This window comes from Aegilops tauschii, chromosome 1 (assembly GCF_002575655.3).
Source record: "Aegilops tauschii subsp. strangulata cultivar AL8/78 chromosome 1, Aet v6.0, whole genome shotgun sequence".
Classification (NCBI taxonomy): domain Eukaryota; kingdom Viridiplantae; phylum Streptophyta; class Magnoliopsida; order Poales; family Poaceae; genus Aegilops; species Aegilops tauschii.
In genome coordinates, this window is record NC_053035.3 from 419,946,078 (window position 1) to 419,959,984 (window position 13,907).

At 53.9% G+C, this 13,907-nt stretch overlaps 3 protein-coding genes across 3 annotated transcripts; 1 reads left to right on the forward strand and 2 right to left on the reverse strand.

The window, feature by feature from the left end:
• Window positions 1-608: 608 nt before the first annotated feature.
• LOC109745574 (EID1-like F-box protein 3) lies at window positions 609-1,644 on the reverse strand. The gene has a single exon (XM_073500020.1). The coding sequence runs from the start codon at window positions 1,515-1,517 to the stop codon at window positions 609-611; it is 909 nt and encodes a 302-aa protein (XP_073356121.1). The 5' UTR covers window positions 1,518-1,644.
• Window positions 1,645-5,776: 4,132 nt separating this feature from the next.
• LOC109745578 (uncharacterized) lies at window positions 5,777-10,037 on the reverse strand. The gene is made up of 6 exons (XM_073500021.1): window positions 9,673-10,037; window positions 8,868-9,004; window positions 8,211-8,577; window positions 7,970-8,124; window positions 6,273-6,638; window positions 5,777-6,174 (listed from the first exon to the last, which is right to left on the reverse strand). The coding sequence occupies exons 2-5, from the start codon at window positions 8,976-8,978 to the stop codon at window positions 6,384-6,386; spliced, it is 888 nt and encodes a 295-aa protein (XP_073356122.1). The 5' UTR covers window positions 8,979-9,004; window positions 9,673-10,037; the 3' UTR covers window positions 5,777-6,174; window positions 6,273-6,383.
• Window positions 10,038-12,428: 2,391 nt separating this feature from the next.
• LOC109745577 (uncharacterized) lies at window positions 12,429-13,305 on the forward strand. The gene has a single exon (XM_020304701.3). It carries the CDS (start codon window positions 12,648-12,650, stop codon window positions 13,077-13,079), a length of 432 nt encoding a protein of 143 aa, XP_020160290.1. The 5' UTR covers window positions 12,429-12,647; the 3' UTR covers window positions 13,080-13,305.
• The last annotated feature ends 602 nt before the right edge of the window (window positions 13,306-13,907 follow it).

A 13,907-nucleotide genomic window follows, 5' to 3' on the forward strand; every position in this document is an offset into this window, starting at 1 on the left:
GAAAAGGAGGCGAGCCTCGTCCTCATGAAGATGGCGGCGCCCGAAGCCATTCGCCGCCGCGCCGTCGCCTGGAAAGCGCTCGGCCATTCTTCTGAACTGGAGACGGCGAGAGGAGGCGAGGGAGGAAGGGGGAGAAATGGGCGCGTCGGCGGTGGAGGATCTGTGCGTGTCTCCGGCGCGCTGGTGGTCGGCTTATATAGGCGGAAGCGCCGCGTAGTACGCGTGGCCGGCGCGTTACGCGTGGCGGGCAAGGGGACGCGCGTCGCCCGGCCTTCACTGCGCCGTCCGTGAGGCATCAATGGAGGCTGACCGGTGCGGCAGCGCGCGCAGCTTTGACATTGATTCGTCGCGGGGAACGGGGCGATGAGGACGACGAAGTGGCGAGAAGAGAGTCGAGTCGCTGGCAAGGGGGGCCCGCGGCTCTTCGCGCAAAAACGATTCGCCCGGCGCCCCCGAGCTCGCCGGGTTCGGGTTGGGTCCGCCGGCGCCAATTTCGACCGCTTTTGGGAGCGCGACGGGGCTTTTTTTTTTACGCCGGCGGCCGAAAAATCGCATGGGGGGCCTCGTCGGGGGCGCAGCTGGAGATGCTCTAAGACAAGCTCTTCGCGTCACAGCTCCGTGTGCCCGTCGGCGGTGGCAGTGAATCCGTCGTCGTCAGAGTCGGTATCCTCGCCACCGCGGCCGCGCTGGCGCTCGCCGTCGCCATCGCTGTCGCTGGAGGAGAGGCGCGCGAGCCAGCAGCTGCCGTGGAGGTGGCCGCTGACGCAGACGAAGTACTCGAGGCGGCCCTCGTGCGCGCCGAGGCGGCGGCACGCGCTGCGGGGCGCGAGGCCGGCGGCCGTGACGCTCCAGACGCGCGCGCCGCAGTAGGGGCAGCGCACGCGGGGCTCCAGCGGGGCGCGGCCGCCCACCAGGCATGCGCGCGTGCGCGAGCGCATGAAGCCGCGGAACACGCCGCGGTAGGCGCCCACGTCCTCGTCGTCGCCGGCGCCGGCCGCCGCGTGCTCGCACGGGTCCGACACGTACAGCAGGTCCCCGCCGCACCGCCGCGACAGGAAGCTCCGGCCGGACGTCTTGGAGAAGCGCGACACGGGCGCGAAGTGGCCCCGCACGCCCGCCCCGGCCGCGCCGCAGCAGTAGAGGAGCAGCTTCGCCAGCGCCGGCCACCCGCCGCCCACGCGGCCCGACGAGGCCGAGGAGCCCGTGGTGAGTGCGGACACCATCCGCGGCGCGCGCGAGACGCAGAGCTCCCGCCACAGCACGCGCTCCGCGACGGCGCGCAGCCGGCGGCTGACCCGCGCCACGGAGCACAGCGCCTGCGGGTCCCAGTTGAGCGCGCGGAACACCAGCGCCAGCACCTGCTCGTCCAGGATCCCCACGTTGACCCCGCGGATCCGCGCCCCAATGCCGCGCCCCCCGCTGCTCAACTCGTCGGCGATGCCGCCGCTCGCGCTCGCCTTGCTGCCGCCGGCGCTGCCGACGCGCAGCCGCCTCATCTCCCGCGTGCCTTCGCTCATACTACCAGCTGAATGTTAGTCGACCCAGTTACCCGACCTGGTGGATGTGGACTCTGAGCGTGACTGTAACTCGCGTGCCCGAGCGCGGAGCGGGGCGGCGCCGGCGGGTGGGCAGTTATATACGCGCACGCCCGTCCCGTCCGTGCTCCCTGGAGGCGACCCCGACCCGGCCGGCCACCCCGGCTCCTCGTGTCGCCGCGCGGCGCGTGACAATTGTACGGTTCAGCCGCGATACTATCGATGATGCGGTTGCGATCAGAAAAGCGATCCTTGTCGCACTCCCCCCGCAAGCAAAATATCTCCGTCATCCCCGCACGCTAATCCCTCTTGCCTTGCGTGCCGTGCCTCTCCGCCAAAACAGTGCCAGCAGCACCTGTGTCGCCACCGACCGTCCAAAATTGCTGCCCGGACAGAGCGCGCCGGTGCTGCGCATGCGGGTGCAGACTGCAGCACAGCGCTGCTCGCCATCCCCAAAATATCTTGCGCGCACACTGCCCATCTTAGTTTACTTGGACGTACTGGATCATGTATCATGCGAGCTCAGTTTACTTAGCTGACGTACTCTATCTATGGCGGGCACACTGGCGGGCGGGACACGTGCCCCGGCGGTCGCACCTGCGCGCCCGTGCTCTGGGGCGACACGTGCCGGCCGGGCCTCGCTCGGCGGGGACGCGTGGCGGGATCACGGCGGCTGGCACCGGATGGTCTCAGGATTCGGTTGGCTCCTCGCCCGGGCTGGCGGCGGTGCGGACGCGTGTGGCTGCTGGGAAGCCGACGCGCGGAAATATCTGGGGCTACGCGGCGCGCCTGGGTTGGCCGAGCGGCACACGCGTCGCGGAGCTGGCTCGGTCACTCGCTGCGTGCGTTCCGTTTCTTTGCCGCTACGTACGTACTGGATGAAGATCCGCCAATCATCAATCCTGCTGCGCGCACGACGGTGGGATTGCATTTTCTTTGTCCTCTTGCGGGAGAGGGATGGAAATGTACGTTACGCAGGGTTTGACAAAGTGGCGTCTCGGATGGCACTCGCTCCGGTGCGATGGGAATGGGATGCCCACCAAACGGGTTTGCTGGTCAATCATTCGTGGTGTCGGGGCGATGTCATGGAGGAAGCATCGCCTCGCAGTTCACACAAGCATTTTTTTTTGTTGGAATCACGCAAGCATGCTTGTTACTGTCGTCAGGTGCTACTGTGCTAGTAACACAGCGTAGCAGCATCGCATCAGAGTTCTTGCCTTGTCCACAAAAAAAAAGGATTTCGTGCGGAAACATACGAGGTTTTTCTTGAAATGTTAAGTAGCTTGGCTTCCATGCACGTATCTTCATGCGACTTTTTTCTTGAAATGTTAAGTAGCTTGGCTTCCATGCACGTATCTTCATGCGACTTTAGCGGTCATGTCACGTTTCGGAAGCGCTAGCTGTAAAACCGCCGCGCGCGAACGTCTTCTCGTCTTTTTTGGCTATCCACTCCCTTTCACTCACTCACTCGTTCTCTCAAATCCCTTTTGCCCCGGCACCTCCTCCTGTCTCCGGCTTCACTCTGCCGCCGGCATCCCCTACCGCCGCTCCTCTCAGGCACGTGCGCGGGGGGGGGGGGGGGGGGGGGGGGGGGGACCATGAGGGCACAAAAATCCGCACCATTGCGACGTGTATTGTGACGGCGGCCTGTTTGTGTTCCCATCAGAGGACGGGCGACAACGGGGCCTGTCCCATGCCGACCCATTCCGGAATAGGATGTCGCTGCTAATGGGGTCACCTCTACTACTGGTAGGGTCAACGACCTGACATCTAAAGCCCACCTAGGGTCCCCCATTATCATTGGAGGGTCCCAGGACCTCAGGCGCATTCGCATGCGCACCGCCGAAGATCCACTCGGATAGACTGACTACACTCGGATGTCCTCCCTCCAGTCGACCCAGCCACTGCCGCTCGAACAGAGAAGACGTAGGGACAATGTGGGAGCCGCAATGGTTAGGTGATCTTAAGTCAGACTTCAAGCATAGTTAAGGCTGTCGTTACATGTAACTCCTGTAGTCATAGCTATTTAAACCTGTAACTGTCATAGTTATAGTCATTAATCCCCCTTGTAACGTGGGAGTGCAAAGGCGCGACGCGCCCTCCTCCATGGCAGGGGTTCAACATCATTTGTAATCATATACCCCAAGAGAAAACAAGTCTCAGGGCATGAGCTGTAGGGTTGTTATCTCCTCCGAGAGGGGTCTGAATTCATAAAAACCGAGTGCCACACCTGCGCCGCAGCTAGGCTCTGCCCCTCTTTTGTATCCCTAGTACTCATTGTCAGGATCGTAACCTCGATAGCCATTGGGCAGCGTGTACTGTGCTGCTCATGCTCTTCGGGTTGTTCATGACGCATGGCGACGCCCCTTGCTGTTTTCAATGTGGACGTTGAGGGTGCCTACGCCGATGGAGACGAAAATGTTGGTGATGAGGACGATCCTAGGCGTTCTCGACGTAGATGTCGTCGGTGTTGGGGCTCAACGCCAGGGAGCTGATGGAGAGGTTGTCGACGTGAATGCCACGACAGCTGTCAAATCGGAAGTGGAACTACAGGTTGTCCTGCACCTTCACAATAGCATTGGCCATATTCTTACTTTTGTGAAAGATCAAATCCATTATTAGAGTTCATCGGAAGTACATAACATCTCAAATAATAAAACATCAAGATTCTAATCGAATGACCACTACTACCATCAGAACGGGCCGTTGTCGCGAATCTACTACTGGAGTCAGCTTGACTTTGTCATGACAATTGGAAAGTCTTCGTGCATGTGCTCCTAAGGACCAGCGCCATGGAGCCGTAATTGTCGTCGTTGAACTCTTGCATAGGTCTGAAGCACCTGACACCAAATCTTGCCATGTGACGAGAAACCTAACCTCGTATCCCCATTGAGACGGCGGGAATCTACGCCGGAGCTCACGCTGACTATGTCTATACGGACAAACTCAAGGAGAAACAGAGCTCGGAAGACAAATTCGAAGAAGCGCCTCCACCCACCCGAGCACCGTGCATGTGAGGACTAACAAATTCTAACATAAACTACTAACCGAAGCACATGCACCGGGATTCTCCTCCCCGCCATCGGCGCCCGGAGCAGTGGGCAGGGGGGAGGCAAATCATAGGCTCGCCGATGAAGTTTAGAGGGGAGAGTTTATCCTAGTCGCCTAGGGTTAAGGGAGAAAAATAGAACAAGATACATTGGCCATTCACAGTAGCAAAAAAAATTCTATATACCTGCAACAATCCATCCATCCATTAAGCAATGATATTGTTTGTACCATCCGGCTAACATGATAAGGCGTTGTTGTTGAAGAACTTCGTCGTCTGTGTGGTGTCATGGGATGGCTGGTGTGGGTATGGTCATTGTTGTAGTTTGTATATGATGGATCTGATCACTTTAGACTTTTTTTCCTCGCCCACGCATAGCTTTGATCTTATATGACATTGCTATTGCCCGTGTGTGTTTTGCGTATTGCAATGATGTCGGTTGTGTGCATCTTGACTATGCAGAGGCCGGATGTTTGCTCTTAAGGTATGTGTTCACTTGAATCTTGACGCACCTTTTTGCGCCAATAAAATTCACCCTTGTCGAATCTGGTTAACATGATACTATGTGGACCATTTGACTCTTATCATTTGATTCAAAGGATTCTAACGATGTAAAAAAGCACGAAAAAAAAGTAACTGCAATGACTAACTGTTAGTCTCACATTATTTTTTATTTTATTTTTGCAAAAATGATCGGATCTATTATAAAAGTTTATCGGAAGTACAAATCATTTCAAACTTTTAAGACCATCGAACGACCACTAATGCCACCAGAATGAGCTGCTGACGCCGCTCCCCTACGGGAGCCTGCTTGATCTTTTCGATGACAACCAGGAAGTCTTCGTGCACGTGGCCTTAAGGACCAGCGCCCTGAAGCCGGAGTCGTCGCCATTTAACCCTTGCATATATCTGAAGCACATGACGTGACACCAAATCTCGCCACATGACGAGGAACTCTAACCTCACCGCCCCAAGGAGACAACAGGAATCTACGCCGAGAGCTCCATCTACTACGTTCGAACGGACGAAACGAGGAGGATCGAAGCCCAGAAGACAAACTTGAAGAAGAAACACCGCCATTCGCCTAAGAGCCGCACCTGCAAGGACTAAAAAAAGCACTGGGATTCTCCTCTCTGGCACCGGCCGCCAAAGCGGCAGCCATAGGAGAAGTACATCGACAGGCTCACCGATGAAGTCTGAAGGGAAAGGTTATTACACCGGCCGCCGAAGCGGCAGCCACAGGAGAAGTACACCGACAGGCTCACCGATGAAGTCTGGAGGGAAAGATTGTGCAATAACCTGACCCTGGTCATCCCGAATGATCACCCCTTTGGCTCCTTGTTGAGTATCCAAATTGAAAGATGCATCAACATTCACCTTTACAAAACCTACAGTGGGGCGTTTCCATTTCATGATTCTAGTTTTTTTTTTCTCCTTTGCATCAGAATTTGATGTTTGGATCATATCTGGTGCCATCTCCCAGGCCCATCTGCATGCTTGTGAGATGTTCATGGTAGTCTCCCCATGGTATCTTTTATTTCTGAGGGTCCAGATCGCCCACATGCCACAAAGGGTAGCACAACAGTGCTCCTGTGGACAAAAAGCATTATCAACCACATAATTATTTAAAAGATTGCCAAAAACATTGACAAACACCAAGCATGCAACTGATGTTCTTTTTCGCGTACTTGGTTTCCTCTGAAAACTGCAGATTGCATATGGACGTGCAAAAGCCTGCGAGAGCAATCTGACTTTTGAAGTAGACCAACACATCATGTCTCGAGAATCCAGTACTTGCATCAAGAAACCAGGGAGGCTGCCAGGACTATGGACATGGAGCAAACCAGAGCCGAAATGAAAGCGAGGCTAGAGACAAATCCTGTGTGCGCTTCGTCGCCACAAGGCATGTACCACGCGGCTTTCTCCACAGGTGTGGCGTCGAAATTCTGGAGGACCCACAGGCAGGAATCAGGATGGGTCACCTTTCTTCTGTAACGGAGGAGCAGGTCAGGGCTGCCGAACTCGACCGTTGCATAACCGCTGGCGTCGAGAGGCTGCAAATAAATACGACAATCAGTAGTCTGCTAGGGGGTTTCTTCAAAAGTGTTATGATGAAGAAGGGAATAGCTGAAAACCTGTATGTGAAATTTATCATGGATCCATGGTAACATCGATACTTGGACTGGACTAAGAATCTTAGATATTTTCTTGAGGAAGAAAGCGACTTTAATAACATCAAGCATCTGTTATAAGAGAATTTGGGAGGAACCTAAGACCTAGAAAATGACTCCCAAGATAACTGCCCTGTACATTCACCTTCCATCACAAATAAGGAGATCAACATGACTACATGAGAGATATTTTCGTAACACCATGTGCATTTCAGGTATGTTTGCACCAAGTTAGAACATGCAAATGGAGGTGGGGTAGGTGGTCAGCCCCACAGATTTAGCTTCCGCCGGTTTTCTCTTTCTATCTCCTACCATCCACAGCAATCTCCAACACACACAGAACATTTCAGATGAAAGTATTCCAAAAGTGAAATTCTCTAGAAAAGGTAAATTAATTACAGTTCTGTAGCTTCCCATTTCACCAACTATGTTGCCTGACCACAAACACACTGCAGTGTTCCTTGTTTCACTCGATCTGTTGATATCATTAAAGCTTTTCAAAATTTCCTAAAAATACGTGGGATCAAGGTAACCAGGGAGCCACGGTCTAGCAAAATCTTAAACTCGACCTAACGATGAAATAAAAAACACACAAATATACAATGAAAAGTGATTTATGCCACTTAGTTATTAGCATTCATCTCACGGTTCATCTTTCTCATTTCTCGGTCTCTTGTTTGACTACACAGTTGAGTAATTATTTTTCCGCAATTTAGTTTATCAGAAATTTTATTTTTGTCAGATGTACCATCTCTCACACTATTCACTAGCTTCAGTGTTCGTCTGGAAAATCTGGAAACCTTTTATGGTGGGATCCCCTCAATAGCTGGTCCGTAACATTACCATAAATACAAGGACACTAATGAGATGTGACCTAAAGCAAAACTAAACATAAATTACTACAGTTGCAAGGTATTGCTGATCTCTACTTGATATTTTTTTAGGTGCCTGTTCTGCAATTAACATGCTAGGCATGCATTATGTGCGCCAAATAGATAACCTGGCCTAGAATAGTTATTTCGTCTGTTTGATTTCCATCAAGGAGGTGATATGCACATAAACACTAGACCGTTTTTGAATGTTTTAAAAATAATCGTGTGACCCATTTCCTCAAACTGAGAAGGCAAACTTTCCAATCAGAAGTATGTATTTGCAGACAGCATGAACCTAAATCAAGTTGACAGCTTGTTACCGCAGAGAAACTATAAACTTACTGGGTATCTAGCATGGAGAGGAAGCTCCATCACAAGGTTACAGTTCATTGATGTGCTTGGCTTGAGATCAAAATGAATCTCAACAGCTGACCGGTTGGACAGAGCTGAGGGTAGTTCCAGGTTTTTGTCTCCAAAAACAGCAACATCAAGAAAAAGTACAAGATAAAAAGCAAATCATCACAATGTAAATGTATTATGTATATTAGTGTAGTCGACTGGCTAGCTCAGAGTTTTGTCTCACCTTTTCGTTCAACAAAATGATGTAGCTCAAATGGGTCAACAAAGACCCCACTAGGGAGGCTCTCAATTATCACAAGATTCGCATCATAGCCATCAAGGAATTTTACCAAAGTATCTTTGCTGCTACCAAATTTCATGGAATAGACAAGACGGCGGTGGGAACCTTCACCAACAAGTTGCCGGTGCGATTCCAAAAGCACAGGCACATCAAGGTCATTAGTAAGTCCTTTGCACAAGTCAGACGAATGAGGTACGTCAGCTAAGTTATTATGTTGAGCAAGCGGTGGCGTCAAGGCGCCGGGATATGCATCAGAAACGTATGTCATAGAGCAGGGCATGCAATTGAAAGATTTCTGGCTGCTCCCTGCCTGCGCAGAACTAGAATTAGAACTTACAGACAAAAAAAATTGAACATCTTGGAACAAAAATGAACCAAAATTTAAAGTAGCACCTAAGTAGTTAACATGGTGGCTCTTGTTAATCATCAGACACAGTTAACTACCACCAGAAAACGAAACTCACAGAGAGTAACTCAATCTAACATAGGATGGGTGCACAAATCCTGCTTCCTAGAACTGAATTTAGCAATGCAACACAAAATCTGTAGAAAATCCCACGTAGAATCACATAGGCAAAACGTCATTCAACCCCTGCATACCTGCTCACTCGGCGACGAAGCAGCGGCAGCAATGGAGGTCGAAGCGGCCACAAGCACCACAGCTAGCAATTTTCCATGTGGGACATGCGGATTCAGCAGACCTAGAAACATCTCTGAAGAAGAAGCTGCCCCAGCACCTGGGCAAAGAAAAATTAGCAACTATCTGAGCGAAGAGAGAATAATTTTGATCACTCGCCGCCAGCACGGTAATAAAGAAACCCCAATAGTGAAACAAATTCTGGGAATAACATATATCCATCCGATGGAGCCAAGGCTGGGTACCAGCAGTATAAGGCAAAAATCAATCCAGGGCATGGTTCAAATATTAGGTGTACAGAGTTCGAGGAACCGAACTAAAACAACGACAATAATGATGGAACGGAGGGAGTAGCAAATACCAACTACATCACAAATACTCCCTCCGTTCTAAAATAAGTGCCGTAGTTTTAGTTCAAATTTGAACTAACAGCACGACACTTATTTTGGAACGGAAGGAGTAGCTTATTTATGCAAAAGAGACTAGGAGAGCACCTCACAGTAGCTTGCAAATGGTGGCTGTGTCTAGATCTCTAAATTGGGAAATGACGAGTGTGTGTGCATTCTACTATGGCGGAATCAGGACAATTACAGTATCCTACATCTCAGAATCCGTACGGCTGTGTCTGCATTTGATGGGAAAAATAATGCAATCCAATTACTCATCCACATAATCAGATTTAACAATTTTGCGGTCCTCCAACTAGACTCTAGTCTCTAGGTCACAAGCATATAAGCGGAAGAAGATAGCAGTGCGGCAAAATAATACCTCTCTGGTCTGTGCCGACCGCGCCTCGTCGTTCGCTCTCCCCGCCGTGCGCTCCGGCGCTCGCAGCCACCGGCGGCCTTGTTGTTCTGGTGCTTGCGTCGCAGAGAATGGCGACCTGGTGCGTCGCTGATTCAGTTTTTTTTCCTTCGTTTTTCTTTTTTGGGTGGAGAGGGACGCAGGCGGAGAGAGGCGGCGAGATGGCCTGAGAGTGGGCTAGGTCGCGGCCGCCGGCGTCGCTTTGCCTTGGGCGCGAGAGGGGAAGAGGCCGAGAGAGGAGAGCCAGGGAGATGCGATCTCTGCCCAGTCGATCGTTCCATTCACACGCGAGGGACAGAAAGATATTCACACGTAACAACGGTTTAGAGATTAGATTAAGAGAAGATTATAGTTCTCCCACCGGTTTCTTTTTAGTTTGCATATAAGTTTTGTTTAAAGTCAAAGTATTTCTACTTTGACCAAATATGTACGGAAAAGTATCAACATTCACAATGCCAAATCAATATTGTTAGCTTCGTTATGAAACGTAGTTTCATAGTATATATATTTGACATTGTAGATGTTGATATAAATTTGGTCAACCTTTGCAATGTTTTGACTTGATATTAATTGTAAATGTTTCTAATCGGGCAACTGGCCTGGCGCTCCACCGGTTGCCTCTCACCACGCGCGTCGCTTTCCTCTTCCTCTCTAGATCCTGCGTCGGTCCCCACCCCAAACCAAGCTCCCCGTGCCGACTTCCTCTGCTAACCTCGCCCATGGGTTTTCTTTCCCATCCATGCGAGCGGAGTTGCTGCAGGAGCAGGTCTTCCCACCACCGCGCGCGAAAACCATCGCGCCCCTCCCTTGGTCCACTCTCGTGAACTAGCCGCCGGGCTGCACCACGTCCTAGACCTATCCACTCACAAGCCATGACCATGATACGAGGGGAAGCGGGATGTGCCTGGTGTTCATTGTCTTTCGCATCCCTCATGATCGCCTTTTCCAGGGCCGTGTGCTGCACCCGGCAGCTGCCAGTTCTTAGAGATGGTGGCCACCGATGAAGCAACCTGCAACAGCTGGCACTGGAGATGAATGCCACCGGATGCTGGGATCGCGGCGACGCGTGCTAGAACCGTCTGCTAGAGATGTTGCAATCATGGTGGCCTCATGCTGGAACCGACCGGGGACAAAGTTGCATCCTTGGCTGCAAAGCTGCATCCATGGCAGCAAAAATTGGAACCCACCGGCAGCAGCCGGTGCTAGGAGATGAATACCACCGAATGCTAGATCATGGTGACGTGTGCTGGAACCGGCGGTCATAGATGTTGCAACCACGGCGATCGCATGCTGGAACCTGCCGGCGACGGAGCTGCATCCTTGACTGCGTAGCTACATCCATGGCAGCAGAAGCTGCAACCATGGCAGCAGAAGCTGGACCGCACCGACGCCCGTTTTCTTCCACTTTCCTTATCTCGTGCTCTCTCCTCCTTGCTTCAAGGGGATGGCAACATACGGTAGCCATCCTCGACGATAAGGACGCCGCACGCTGCAAGCTTGCTCTCTCCTCCCTCTTCCCTCTCTCCCTCCTCGGCTCCTCTTGTGTCCAGCTCTGGGAGGAGACGGGATTGATTGCCGGTCATCAGTGGCGACAACTATGGTGAGCCGGGATGATAGCACCGTTGGCTGCAAGGGTGGAAGCGAATCCTGCAACCGCAGTTGGGGCTTTCGGCGAGCAGCGCCCCCCGGTGCTAAGACTGACACGACTTGGGTGGACGCACGACGTGCTGCAACCACAGGTGCGGTGGGTGGAGGCATCGACGACTGCACGAGTTGGTACCGCAACCCGACGGAGCCGCGGTTGCTGGAACCAACAGCGGGGTTGTTGCGTCCGTGGTAATCACATGCTAGAACCGGCCGGCGTGATGTTGCAACCATGACAACCGTGCGTTCGTATCAGTGGGCCAAGATGTTGCGACCACGACAACCGCGCGCTGAAACCGGCCGGCAAGATGCTGGAACCAGGAGTGACGACTTCCCAGCGGGCATTTTGGCTGCAACCATTTTTGCTCGAACCAACGGCTACTAAAGCTACGACAATCGTAGCAATTTTCTTGTTCGGACCGGCGAGCAATGCGTTGTGGCCGATGAGCTATTTTGTTGAAACCAGCGACTTCCAGAGTTACAACGGTGAGTCACTTTTTGTTGTGGTCGATGAGCCACTTTGCTGCGACCGGCGAGCCATTGTGCTACATCTCACGACCGCGGCTACGTGCGCCGTGAGGTCGCCGGAAGCAGGCAGCGGCGAGGAGAACCCACCAATGCGGCATTTCGACGAGGACGCTGACAGATTTTTCTTTTTAGCAGAGCCGTGCGAGATGAGGACTGACACACAGATCGCACGACCCACCCGCATCGTGCGGCTGGCACGCGACCGGCCGAGTCTGGCGCCGGTCCTAGCACCGCCCTATGAAAAACCGTATGTTTTTGCGACATACTGCGCCACGTGTTCATGATTTCCCAAAATGGAGAAACATGTAACCACCGTTTGCTAGCACACAAGCTGGAATGTCAATGGCCATTGGTGCTTACCTAAGTCACCTCCGTAAGCACTTCTCAGCCAGTCAGCCAGCACAACAGTATAAGACGGCGACGGTTGATCGCCGCGACAGAAAACGGGGAGGAATTCTACGGGGACAAGGAGTCCACGGCAGGTCCTTATCGGCGGGGCGCGCACGCGCGACAAGGGTGGGAGCGCACGGCGCCAGCGCCACGGCGGTGTCACAGGCTCGTGCCGCGTGACGTGAGCCCGCGCGGCCGAGACCCGAGAGCGAGCGCGAGAGCCCCCATGTGAGTGCGACCACCCGAGCAATCCCCACCACGCGTGCCCAGCCAAGCGCACTAGCGCGCACAGATCGGAGCGGGGGGAGGTGGGGAGGGAGAGAAAAATCCCCGGAAGCTCCCGCGGCCCGGAGCTGATCAGATCCCTCGCCGGAGGAATGGCGGCGGTGGCCGCGCCCGCGGCCGAGGCGCAGGCGCAGGCGGAGGAGCCCTCTCCTCCCCGCCCGCCGCCCCCCGAGAAGCGCGCCGCGCCGACGGACGCCGAGGAGGGGGAGGAGCGGCCGGAGCCGAAGCGGCGGCGCGCGCGCGTGGCCGCGCTCGAGAAGGTCCCCAGCGCGGCGGCGGCGGCGGCTGCGGCTGCCGCGGCGGCGAGCGAGGAGGAGGAGGACGACGGGTTCTCGTTCCTCGCGCGGAGCTTCTCCGGGGTGGAGACGACGCCCAAGTTCGGGTCCTTCAACCCCGCCGCCGCCCAGTTCGTGGCCTTCCACCTGGCGTCCCCGCCGCCCCTGGTCGACCCGGCGGAGGAGTCCCCGCCGGTGGCGGTGGGTGGGGACGGGGAGGAGAAGGGCAAGGACGGCAATTCACACTAGCGCGGGCAGCAGAGGGGTCCCGTCTACGATTGCTTGATTTTGAGTTAGGCAGCGGGGAATTCACCTTCCCCGAACCTCTAGTTCGTTGGACAGAGCACTTCGCCGATTTCGCTTGTGTTTACCACTTCTTTTCTTCTGCTCCATTCCACTGCTCCCTTGTACATCAGTGAATCCTGTAGCCTTGTACTGATACGATTAGCGAATAAAGACTGATTTTTTTGGTTGATGTGCTACCCATGTCTGAGACCTCTAGATTGCAGCTGTTCCTATGGCTCCTGCTAATCCACCTGCTGACTGAAAGGAAACGAGGCACCAGGCCTCCAACTGAGCCCAGTACTCCACTCAAGCCTCGAGTTGCACTTGTGGTTGTGTCGTCCAATCCGGTTACAAAGATTGTATGGCATCCAGAAACAAGATCCGTGGGAGCCCCCGAGCTCTTTCAGCGATTTGGAAGATCTGACCGTTCGTTTGTTTGCTTGATGAGATCTGCTGTCGGATCGAGCCGACGAAGAACGCAGGCCGATGGATCGAGCCCGTGCTCCTGTAGCAATGAATAGTTACACTCTCCTCCGGAAATATCTCATGCCACCATCGTTATTCCCGTGCCCCGCCGAGGGTATTTTCGTCATTTCACCTGTTGGCCACTGACGTGTTGGTCCCTGGTTGGCCCGTGGTTGGATGAGATGAGGGAGGGCGTCTGCCTCGCCTCTTCGTCCTCCCATTCTCCACCTCATCTTCCCCGCACTCGCGGCCGCCGCCATCCTTCGTCCCCCGTGCTCCGCCTCCTCCCCTCCCCTCCCGTACCCTTCCCTCCCGTCGCCCGAATCA